Source organism: Macaca nemestrina, chromosome 5, assembly GCF_043159975.1.
Source record: "Macaca nemestrina isolate mMacNem1 chromosome 5, mMacNem.hap1, whole genome shotgun sequence".
NCBI lineage: Eukaryota > Metazoa > Chordata > Mammalia > Primates > Cercopithecidae > Macaca > Macaca nemestrina.
The window spans coordinates 125,879,215-125,891,746 of NC_092129.1; the positions used below are offsets into that span (position 1 = coordinate 125,879,215).

Below are 12,532 nucleotides of genomic sequence, written 5' to 3' on the forward strand. Positions count from 1 at the left end.
AGTGTTTATATGCTAGGTCCAGAAATGGCTTACATATATACACATTTCACTGGCTAGAGCTCAGTCACATGGCCTTATCTAACTGCAAGGGAGGCTGGGAAATGTAACTTAGCTTGTGACCAAGAAAGAAAAAGGCAAACATGGTTAAAAGACAGAATTATAAAAGAAACCAATTACATTGAAATGTAAGTTATTAGAAATATTTTTGACAGCAGTATAGGTACTTTTTAATTAATGCATTGAATAACAAGATCTAGTGGTGTTACAGGAAAGGAGTCCTAATTGAGACCCCCCAGAGAAGGTTCTTGGATCTCCCACAAGAAGGAATTCAGGGTGAGTCCTAGAGTAAAATGAAAGTAAGTTTATTAAGAAAGTAAAGGAATAAAAGAATGGCTACTCCATAGACAGGGCAGCCCTGAGGACTACTGGTTACACATTTTAATGCTTATTTCTTGATTAGATGCTAAACAAGGGGTGGATTATTCATGCATCCCCCTTTTAGACCATATAGGGTAACTTCCTGACCTTGCCATGGGATCTGTAAATTGTCATGGCCGTAGGGGGAGTGTAGCAGTGAGGATGATCATAGGTCACTCTTATTGCCATCTTGGTTTTGGTGGGTTTTAGCCAGCTTCTTTGTTGCAACCTGTTTTATCAGGAAGGCCTTTATGACCCGTATCTTGTATCTTGTGCTGACCTCCTGTCTCATCCTGTGACTTAGAATGCCCTTAACCGTCTGGGAATGCAGCCCAGTAGGTCTCAGCCTCATTTTACCTAGCTCCTATTTAAGGTGGAGTTGCTCTGGTTCAAATGCCTCTGACAGCGGCACATTTACTAACTACTGTGATTTTGAAGTAACAAGTATAAACAGTATTTCAAGAGATCTGCAGCCACTACAACTTAATATTTAAATCTATGATGACTTTTGGTGGCAAAAGTCACAGGTACTGTTAATGATACCAGGTTTATGGCCTACATTCATAATTGAGCCATGTTTTAAATTTCAATTATAAGTTATTGAAAATCAAGGAATATTTTTTTCTGCATACAAGTTCATGGACTGCCCTCTTCATCTCCCTCAAATTTTATCCATGGATCAAAGAGCTTCTACTGTACACTTTATTTCTAGCCTGGGATGAGGGGAATCATTTGATTTTTTAATGGAGCATTATAGATTTTATAAGCAGCAGCTTATTGAGCTTTATAATATTTACATATGGTAAAATTTATATCTTCCATAACACAAAAGTAACATATATATACATATGTGTGTGTGTGTATATATATATACACATATATATATGTATTTTCTTTTTTTGTTTTGACAAAGTCTCACTCTGTCTCCCAGGCTGGAGTGTAGTGGCGCAATCTTGGCTCACTGCAACCTCTGCCCCTGGGCTCAAGCAATTCTTGTGCCTCAGCCTTCCAAATAGCTGGGATTATAGGTGCGTGCCACCACGCCCGGCTGGTGGAGACGGAGTTTGACCATGTTGCCCAGGCTGAAAAGTAATTCTATATTAATGCTCAGTGGGTCAATGTGTTAATTTTCCATCTTTTCAGATGTGTAATCAGTAAACTTGACAGTAGTTTGACCTTATAAAACAATAATACTTACCCGAAAATATTTTTTTCTCAATTTCTGCCTCATTCATCTAAATTGTTAATAGATCTTTTCTTGTTTTAATCAGTCAACATGTATTCTTGAGCACTTCCAGTCATGTGGATACATGTAGAAGATTAATTCTAAATGCATTACTGCCTTATAATCTCTTTACATAAGAGCAGAGTGTTGAAGGGCACTGGTTGGAGTTAGATAAACCTGGGTTCTAATCTGGGCTTTTCTAATTGCAACTTTTTACCTTTAAGCAGATTACTTAACCCTGAAAAGCCTGTTTGCTTGTTTCTTCAGGGCATATATAGGCTTAGTGCATAAGTGGCGCTTAGTAAATTATTGCTATTAATATTTCATCCCTTTTTATGCCCATCTACACATACACAGTCAAACAGCCTGGTTGTCTGAGTATTCGACCTCCAAGGAAAATAGCTAACCACCTGCAAGTTTTAACAGAAAGTGTATGCATTAGAGATTTTTGTTTGTAGATAACAGGACCTGACTGTCTGATTTAAGCCAATAGAGAATTTAATACACCTAGATCATGGAACTCACAATCAAGACCAAATGTCTGGTTAGAACAAACAAAACCAGGCAGCTTCACAAGGTCTTTGGTGTAGCCATTGGAACTAATGAACTCCTACTGATTTTTTTCAGTCTTTACCTGCCTCCATATAATATTCACAGTCCAAGCAGAGAAACTTGCATTCACTGGGTCTTGGCCATGGGCCTACCCATGAAATGTACTGGGTTATTAAGCGAGAAGATCTAGAGTGGGCTCTGGAGCATCTTGATGTAACTATGTATCAAGACATTACTCATCATCGGGAAATAACAAATAAAAGTTACAGTGAGATATCACCTCACATCTGTTAGGATGGTTGTCATTAATAAGCCACAAGATAAAAAGTGTTGATGAGGAAATGAAGCGGCTACATTATCTGGGGTAAATATCTGGAGTTTGTTGTCTTGCACCAAGAAAATTTAGGACAGGGACACACTTGAGGAGTTTAGGGGCAGAGGTTTAATAGGCAAAAGAAAGAGAAAGAAAAACATCTCTCTCTAGTGAGAGAGAAGGGGAGTTCTGAGAGGAAAAGGCTGGCAGGCAGTGGACGCCCCGAATTTTATAGTCCGGCTTGAGGAGGTGGTATTTGATTTTTGTAGGGCTCACAGACTGGTTTGATCAGGTGTAACATCTACATAGCGGGCCTGGAGGGCTGGTTACCCTACCCTAATATTATTATGCTAATGAATTCTTCCCTTGGCCAGTGCCATTTTGTCTTCTCCTTACTGTACACGTGGCTGGCAGAGAAGGGAAGATGGAGCCATCTTGAACACGTCTAGTCCCAGGTAGTTCTTTCCTGCGGGCATCCACCTGTGAAAGCTCTAAGCTTGCTTGTCTATGTCTGCAGCTCGACTTTACAGGCTGTTCTTTGTTAGAAAATGATTTTGGGCTGCTTTTCATTAAAAGGAAAACCTGACTGAGGACTTTTGTACCCTTACTATCTGCCTAGTAATTTCTTCTTAACTCTGGTATCAGAAGGCTACGGAGAAACTGGAACCCTTGTACACTGTAGGTGGGAATGTAAACTGGTGTAGCCGCTATGCAAAACAGTATGGTGGTTTCTCAAAAAGTTAAAACTAGAATTACCATATGATCCAACAATCGCACTTCTGGCTATATGTACAAAGGGGTTGAAATCAGGATTTTGAAAAGTTATACATGCTCCTAAGTTCATTGCAGCATTTTTCTCAGTAAACAAGGTATGGAAACAATCTAAATGTCCGTGGAGAGATGAGTGGATAAAGAAAATGCAATATAGGCTGGGCGTGGTGGCTCACGCCTGTAATCCCAGCACTTTGGGAGGCCGAGGCGGGTGGATCACCTGAGGTCAGGAGTTCAAGACCAGCCTGGGCAACAAGGTGAAACCCCATCTCTACTAAAAATGTAAAAATTAGCTGGATGTGGTGGTGTGTACCTGTAATCCCAGCTACTTGGGAGGCTGAGGCAGGAGAATTGCTTGAGCCCAGGAGGTGGAGGTTGCAGTGAGCCGAGATTGTGCCATTGCACTCCAGCCTGGGTGACAAAGCAAGACTCTGTCTAAAAGAAAAAAAAAAAAAAAAAGTAGAGAAAAAGAAATTGCAATATATGTGTACAATGGAATAGTACTCAGCCTTGCAAAGTGAAGGAAATCCTGGTATATGCAATAGTATGGATGAACCTGGAGAATATTATGTTAAGTGTAATAACTCAGTCACAGAAAGACAAATACTGCATGATTCCACTTATATAATGTATCTAAATTAGTCGAATTAATATAATGCAAGAGTAGAATGGTAGTTGCCAGGGGCTGGAGGGAAGGAGAGATAGGAAGTTGCTGTTCAATGGGTATAAAGTTTCAATTATGCCAGCTGAATGAGTTCTAAGGATCTGCTATATAACATTGTACCTAGAGTTAACAATACTGTATTGTGCACTTAAAGATTGAAGAGAGATCTCATGATAAATGTTCCTCACACATGCACATACACACCACACACACACACACATGACCGCACATCTTGGGAAATGATTATCCAAAAGGTGCTGATAATTTGGGGTGGCCTAAAAATGATAGAAGTGCACTACTGACAGGCTTCCAAGTGTCCATCACCTAATGGTTAAAGAGTAACTCTTATTGGCCGGGCATGGTGGCTCACACCTGTAATCCCAGCACTTTGGGAGGCTGAGGTGGGCAGATCACGAGGTCAGGAGATCGAGACCATACTGGCCAATATGGTGAAACCCCATCTCTACTAAAAATACAAAAATTAACTGGGCGTGGTGGCACATGCTTGTAATCCCAGCTATTTGGGGAGGCTGAGGCAGAAGAATCACTTGACCCCAGGGGGTGGAGGTTGCAGTGAGCCAAGATCGCGCCACTGCACTCCAGGCTGGTGACAGAGCTAGACTCCCTCTCAAAAAAAAAAAAAAAAAAAAAAAAAAAAAAAAGAGTAACTCTTATTAACACCTGGAAGAACTTATAGCACCACCTACTGTTTCAAGCTAAAATTTCCTCCGTTAAAAGACATTTTTTAAAAAAAATTATTACTTAGGACAAGAAAGTGTCAAAAATCAAGGAGCTGTAATTCTTTGCAGTTAGAGAAATAAAGGTGAATGCTCATCGTTGTTTATAGGGTTTGTAATCATAGCTGTGCACTGCTGATGTGTAAATTGCTGCTGCAAGATCCAGAAAGTGAAGCAGTAATAATAACGATGATAATGTATTAAGTATTTTTTATATGCTGTGTACTGTTCTGAGTACGTAATGTGGATTATCTCATTTAAACACCACCATTACTCTATGAGAGAGGTATTGTTATATGCATTTGACAAATTAAAAAACAAGGCACAGAGAAGTAATTTAACCAAGATCACACGCCTAGTAAGTAATAGAGCTGCTATTATATTTGAGCCCAGGTAGTTTGACTCACTGGAGAGTAACAAAGAACTCTCCTAATGATCGGTACCTCACATGTGTCTGTCTTCAAGGCATACCAGCAGTGTGACTCATTTTCCTATTTCCATCTGATTTCTTTTTTAGATAGTATGAATAATACACTATTGTGTTCAAGAATATATTTTATTCACACAAGTAATATACATGGTAATTATAGTGAATGCTTATGTACTACTACGTGCCAGGCACTCTTTGAAGTACTTTACCTACATTAGTTTATTCTTTTCAGCAATCCTATGAATTACTATTTTAATCCTTATTTTACAAGTGAGGAAATCATTAAGTAACTATTCAAGATCACACAACTAGGAAGTGACAAAGGCAGTATTAGAACTCAGATAGTGGCTGCAAAGTCTGTGTAGTATACTACAGTGCTTATAAAAAGTTATTTTAAAATAGTACAAGTAAATTTGGGTATAACAGAAATCACTGAGGCAGTGCTCAGATCTGGAAAAAAATGTTAAGGTGGAATGAAGATGCCTAAAGTTTAGGAAAGACTGATTTAAGTGGTTTAAAATTTTTTTGCCAGGTATAATGGCTCACACCTGTAATCCCAGCACTTTGGGAGGCTGAGCTGGGCAGATCATGAGGTCAGGAGTTTGAGAGCAGCCTGGCCAACATGGTAAAACCCTATCTCTACTAAAAATACAAAATTTAGCCGGGAGTAGTGGCTCATGCCTGTAATCCCAGCTACTCAGGAGGCTGAGGCAGGAGAATCACTTGAACCCAGGAGACGGAGGTTGCAGTGAGCTGAGATTGCGCCACTGCACTCCAACCTGGGTGACAGAGCAAGATTCTGTCTCAAAATTTTTTTTAATATCATAAATAATTCTGCATTGAATATCTTCCTGGGCATGCTTGGTAGAATTTCTCTGGGGTAGATACAGGGATATGAATTCACTAAGTTATTGTTTTGCAGAATGGCTGTGCCAACATGTTTTAATCTCTGTCGTTTGGTTACTTTAGCAAAGTTTTATGCAGTTTTTCTCCCTAAGTGTTTCTAGAATTTGTGGGCCACTGAGGACTATTGGTAATAATACCAGTTAAGCAAAATTTGGTTGCTTATTATTCATAAGAGAATCTACATTCTTACCAAAGAAATGTACTCAACTTACTCCACTATTACAGAACCTACTATATCATCAAATATTTTGTTCATTCTACCAGAACACCAAATTTCTGAATTAGAGAGAATGCAAGGGCTGTGGGAGATAATGCCATCTAGTGGTCAAACTAAATTCTGGTTCCTAGAGGTTCTTAGTCTTCAAAGTATAGAAAAATTACCAGAGAAGCTTGTTAAAAAATGAGATTCAGAAGGAGAGAGAGAGAAAAAATGTGTGTGTGTAGAGGGTGGAGGGGGCGGGTGGGTGGATGGAGAATGTCCAGGAAGCTGCGTAAAAAGCAGCCTGTATGGTTGTTGGTTTTGATGTGTGTGGTCTAAACTGCCCTAGAATTTGGTTCAGCATTTGGCCCAGTTCCCTCTTCTCCTTAATCCTCTTCTCCAGCAGCTGCTGTAGTACCTCCTGAGTTACGTGGGAGTGGTGGGGATGTTCTGGGACTATTTTGGGTTGAAGAGGACCAGCTGAGCTTGCACACAGGGGCGGGATGGGAACAAGACTAATGTATTTGGGGATGGATTAGGAGAGCCCAAACAATGACCTTGGTTTTGCCAAATCCATTTGCATTTTCTCCTTACCGATTTCTGTTGACCTCATTGCTACTTTTGGCTCTGTGGGTAATCCCTTCCTTTTTTTCAATTCTCTCCTTCTTCATATCCTTCAGCCTGGTATGCAGGCTCTCCATAATTGGACAGTAGTTCATCTTCCGGCTCCCTCAGTGAGAATCCCACTGTATACATTAACCTTTCAGAATCCCACAGAACCATTATTACACCTTTTCTCATACTGCTTATCCCTTTGAAATTCTTACTACTCATTTTTTATGCATTTACTGCAAACTTTAAGCCTTTTATACATCTTTAAAAATTCAGAAGACACACAAACTCAAAGAAGCCCTTCTTGGATCATTTACTGTTTATCTCTCACTAGTTTCCCACCATATTTAGCTTGTACCCTCATTCCAGCACATTAGCAAATAACGTTTCTTATTGTTGTAAATACTTCACTCATCTGTCTATCATCTCTCTATTATTCATTCATTTATGTTGTTTCCTTTGCGTTCAATATGAATTCAATTCATTCTTCAAATGCCACTGACTCAACTAAGCCAAATGTAACTATTCTCAGCTTCATTCATTGATTTCCTTCTCTGAGATCTGCTAGCACTGAGAGTCTACTACTTTAACCCTTCGTTACACATTCCCCTGTGTTTTTGAACTCTATGTTAGATTTCTCCTTCTGCTCTCCAGTAAATTGTAAGCCATGAGGACCAAGACTATTTTATGTAATTATTGATATTTTCCAAAATTGCATGTTCTCAGCTGCATAATATGACTTAGCTGACATGTTTCCATAGTCTGAGTTGTCCTTATACTCATCTTGCTCTAAAAGAAGAGGAAAATGATAATTTTATTAAGCACTTCCTGTGTGTCAGATACCATGCTTGGAATTTTACACACACACACACACACACACACACACATAATTTTATTTTTTAGATGGAGTCTCACTCTGTCACCTGGGCTGGAGTGCAGTGGCGTGATCTTGGCTCACTGCAATCTCTGCCTCCCAGGTTCAAGCAGTTCTCCTGCCTCAGCCTCCTGAGTAGCTGGGATTACAGGCACCTGCCACCATGCCCAGCTAATTTTTTTATTTTTAGTAGAGACAGGGTTTTGCCATGTTGGCCAGGCTGGTCTTGAACTCCTGACCTCAGGTGATCCACCCACCTCGGCCTCCCAAAGTGCTGGAATTACAGGCATGAGCCACTGCGCCCAGCTGGAATTTTACTTATATTTATGTTATTTAAAACTTAAAAGCCCTGTGAGTAGAATGTTATACATTTTGTAGGTTGGAACAGTTGGACTCAGAATTATTTAATACATTGTGTAGCTATAATTAAGAAGTCAGCATTTGGACCCAGGCCCATCTGACACCCAAACCCATACCTTTGTTCTGCCTCATTGCCCCCATTTGAGTTTGGAACCCTCACTTTGTGGTGTGTTGTAGTGATGCTTTGCATTCCTGCTCTTTCCTTCCTCAGAAAGAGTCTCTCTCAGGAATGTAAAGTTGCACTTTACCCTGGAATGATATCCTGTCCCGCTCCCTACACTCTACTTCAGGCCAAAGTGGAAATACTCTTCTTCACTCACAGTCTCCCTGATGCTTCAGTCAAGCAGTATGCCCACCTGCTTTCTTTCCCTCTTTTTTTTTTTGGACGGACTTTACTCAATTAAGAACGTTTCTTAATGTAGAATAACTCTGGACCCTGAAATACTGGGGTGCTTTAAAGAACACTTGTGGGGAAAACTTACTTGCATTTGAGCCTCCTCCATGCTTACTTTGGGGGTGCACATGATCTCACTGAACATAGTGACTTTCGGAGCTTTTTGTATAACTAGCCCTGGGGAACTTCCAAACTAACTCAATACAAATCTGGATTTGCTTGGTTGTGTTTTCTGCCACAGGGATTCAGAGCAAGCCCTCGGCATATTAGAAGACGAGTTGCAGCAGCCGCAGCTGCCCGTCTGGAAGAAGTGAAGCCCGTGGTGGAAGTTCACCATCAGAGTGAGCAAGAAACTTCAGTGAGGAAACGAAGAATCAAGAAGAGCAGCCGAGTCCAGCCAGAATTTTATCACTCTGTTCAAGGTGCTTCAATCAGGAGGCCTGTAAGTAGAGAACTGTCTTTTATAAAAATATTAAATTCACTGTCAAATCATGTGGTGGTTCTTTTAGTTTAAAAACATTATCAGATTAACTTTGAATAATTAGGTTGTTGTTATTCCCAACAAGTGGCAGTGTACTCACATGAGTTCCAGCAAGGAATATGGTTTCCTAGAATGTTCTAGGGTGGATAGATAGCTGACAAAGAAGCAAGAGTTAGTCACTGTCAGGCAGCTGATATGAAAGCTGGTGAATTCCCAGCCCTCCTGAAGCTGGGGATCTAGAATGAGGATGGGGACATAGAGTCAACAAATCTAGGTGTGGTAATGAGAGAATTGGTGAAGAGGATGACAACAAAACCCGTGTCAGGATAGGAGAAGCAGTGAAGGAAGGTAGGGCTGGAGTCTTGGGCAGTAGCAATGGCTAAACTCCTCCTGGAGGCTCTTGAGCCAGTGAGGCCTGTGCATCCCTCTGCACCCAGCCCACGGTAACTCTGTAAGTGTCCTGGCTTTCTCAGGTGTGGCCTTTATATTGTTATAAGGCAGCACCATTATCCCTTTGTAACCTGGTGCCCTGTGCTTCTGTTGGCCACAACCTCACCTTTCCTCAGAAACTCAGGGCTCAACTGGGAGCTGGTCTTCATCTCCTTCTCACATCCTGAGCACATTGTTCTATGTGCTCTGATTTTTCTTTCCTTGGTTCTGGCTCATGGGCTTTTTACCAAGGCTGGGGCCTGAAAATGCCATTTTAAAACTCGTAAAGTTATTTTATGACTGCAATAATTTTATGTTGCTTTGGCATTAGAAAAAAGTATCTGTGGTTCATCTCTATGCTGTGGGGAGCCTGTTGTTGTTTCTTGTGCCAACATAGGGGAGCCATCAAGATTTGACTTGAAAATGTCTTTGTAAATTATTGAAACAGAACTGCTCTTCTGTGGGAGTAACTGTGGGGCAGGCACATGTGGAGACTGTGAGAAGGCCAAGAAAATGTCTGACTCAGTAACCAGGCCAACAACAATGGAAGGAAGTTAAATTCCTTTACAGAAAAGGATCTGTTTATCATAACCAAGTGAAAAAAAGTACATATTTAGAATGAGGGTTTATTTTTCATGAGTCAATAAAACAAAGGGTAAGTAGAATTTGGTATCTATGCAGAGAAATACGAAATGGTAGGAAAATTTATTCATTCAACAAACATGCATTTTATACAGAAAATAAGGGACATACAAATATATGTTAACTAACAGTTCCTGAGGGCTTAGTGTGTAACAGGCCTTATTTTATGTCACTCATTTAACAATTCTATGAGGCAGATGTTATGATTCCTATTTTATGGATAATGAAACTGAGCCCCAGAGAGGATACATAACTTGCTTCAGGTTACCTAGTTGTTTGGGGTACAGTTTAGAATTTGGATCTGGGTGGCTTGCCTCCAGAACCCAAGCATGAACCTCTACCATCTGTTACCTTCCTGTAGTAGGAAATCACAGTCGAGTCAATCAACAGACATGAAAACAAGTAATTATAATGCATGTTCTGTGCTTTGAAAGTACTGTTCTAGAGTTATACACAAGGCATTATGGAATCATCTTGGATCTCCGGAAATATTTACAGATAGGCAGATACCTGAGATGAGTCCTGAGAGATAAGGAGGAATTTACCAAGTACAAAGTAGCAGTAGGTATCTCCTGCATGAGAAAAACATATATAAAAGTGCAGAGATGTGGGAGGATATGGCATTCTCAGTGAACAGCTTGAGGTGGTGCTGGCAGATGAGACTGGTGGGTTGGGTAGAGGCCAGATTAGAAAGGGCTTGTGTATTGTGCTAAATATTTGAACTTATTTTCTGTAATAGGGATCAGTTGAAGGTAGGGAATAGGTGAATTATTTCTCTTGCTCAGAGTCTAGCTAGTTCTTTGCTTCTTCTAATCTCCCCATGTGGATCAGGATTGAGAAGTAAGTGATTATCATTAAAGTTTAGAAACTCTCAACCATCATTATTCTCTCACAAGCCCTCTACGTAACTGCCTTGGTTAATAAGACATAGTCTTTATGCCTCTGTGACTTTGAACCTTACTGTCTACTTTGCCCTTGAACATTTATCCTCATTCTTTGTTTGCCTGGTAAACTTCAGTTCGCTTTTTGAGACTGACTCATGCTTGGATGGGTCAGGTGAAGTCTTTTCTCATCCTTCCTATCAGAGTAAGGTGCCCTTAGTTTTGATCCTCAGCACTCAGTACAAACCTCCAACATAGCAATTACCACAGCAAAAAAAAAAAAAAAAAAAAAAAAAGTCTCTGCGGTAAGACCCACGTGAGTTCAAATCCTGCTCTGTGTATCTGCAGGAAACAGCACACTAAGAGGATTTAACTGAAAAGAGCTTAATGAAGGGAGTATTTACAGAAATGTGGGCAGGGCTAAGCTGCTTCATCAGCCTTTAGGTAGAGTCTATTTATCTTCAACTCCTGGTCTAAGGGGTAGCAGAGGGCAGCGGTCTTAATGGATCCTGGTAGGAAGAGCTGGAGCAATGGAAGAGCCCTTCCACAAGGCCGGTACCTGAGGGATGCAGCTACTGCCAGAACCTAGTGAGTCAGGAGGGAGCAGGGCAAATAAATATACTGCTTTCTTAGCTCCTGCTCCCAGTGGTACCTCTTTTTGAACCAACCTACCTAGAAGCCAGAGGGCAAAGGAACTTGGATGATGTAGATCACAGCCATCAGTCTCCCAGGGACTGAGCAAGGAAGAGATGGACAGATAATCTGAGAGGGTGACAGGGACAGCAGAGAATAAAAACATACCTACCTGGTGGCCAAGTGTGGTGGCTCACTCCTATAATCCCAGCACTTTGGGAAACTGAGGTGGGCAAAAACACTTGAGGCCAGAAGTTCAAGACCAACTTACCCAACATGGCAAAACCCTATCTCTACTAAAAATATAAAAATTAGCTAGGTGTGCTGGCACATGCCTGTAATCCCAGCTACTCAGGAGGCTGAGGCAGGAGAATTGCTTGAACGGGGAGGTGAAGGTTGCAGGGAGCCGAGATCATGCCATTGCACTTCAGCCTTGGCTATAGAGCAAGACTACATCTCAAAAAAAAGAAACAACAACAACAAAAAAACATAAAAAAAAAAAAAACAAAAAAAAGATGGTATCCTTTGCCAAGGTATTTCAATTCTCTGAGAATTAGTTTCCTTTTCATAAAGTGATAATAAGGGAAAGGACACCCTTCTCAACAAATGGAAAAGGTTGGGCTAGCCACATGTACGATAATGAAACTGGATCCTTGTACAAAAATCAACTCAAGATGGATTAAGGACTTAAATCTAAGACCTGAAACTATAAAAATTCTAGAAGATAACATTGGAAAAACTCTATTAAACATTGGCTTTGGCAAGGATTTTATGACTGAGAACCCAAAAGCAAATGCAATAAAAACAAAGATAAATAGTTGGGGCTTAATTAAACTAAAGAGCTTTTGCACAGCAAAAGGAACAGTCAGCAGAGTAAACAGACAACCCACAGAGTGGGAGAAAATCTTCACAATCTATACATCTGACAAAGGATTAATATCCAGAATCTACAACAAACTCAAACAAATCAGTAAGAAAAAAACGGAGAAACAATCCCATCAAAAAGTGGGCT

General features: G+C 40.5%; 1 protein-coding gene and 1 long non-coding RNA gene across 18 annotated transcripts in view; one reads left to right on the plus strand and one right to left on the minus strand.

Moving 5' to 3' along the window:
* The window catches only part of LOC105479539 (dystonin), a 496,741-nt gene that overhangs the window by 46,517 nt on the left and 437,692 nt on the right, over positions 1-12,532 (plus strand). For all 17 annotated transcript variants that reach the window (XM_071095971.1, XM_071095969.1, XM_071095974.1 and 14 more), the window contains exon 3: positions 8,696-8,896. In XM_071095971.1, the coding sequence (XP_070952072.1) occupies positions 8,696-8,896 (201 nt within the window). The remainder of the gene's footprint in view (positions 1-8,695; positions 8,897-12,532) is intronic.
* LOC139363067 (uncharacterized) overlaps positions 8,775-12,532 on the minus strand; it is a 53,672-nt gene continuing 49,914 nt past the window's right edge. The window contains exon 4 of the long non-coding RNA XR_011622957.1: positions 8,775-8,894. This is a non-coding gene — a long non-coding RNA (uncharacterized lncRNA). The remainder of the gene's footprint in view (positions 8,895-12,532) is intronic.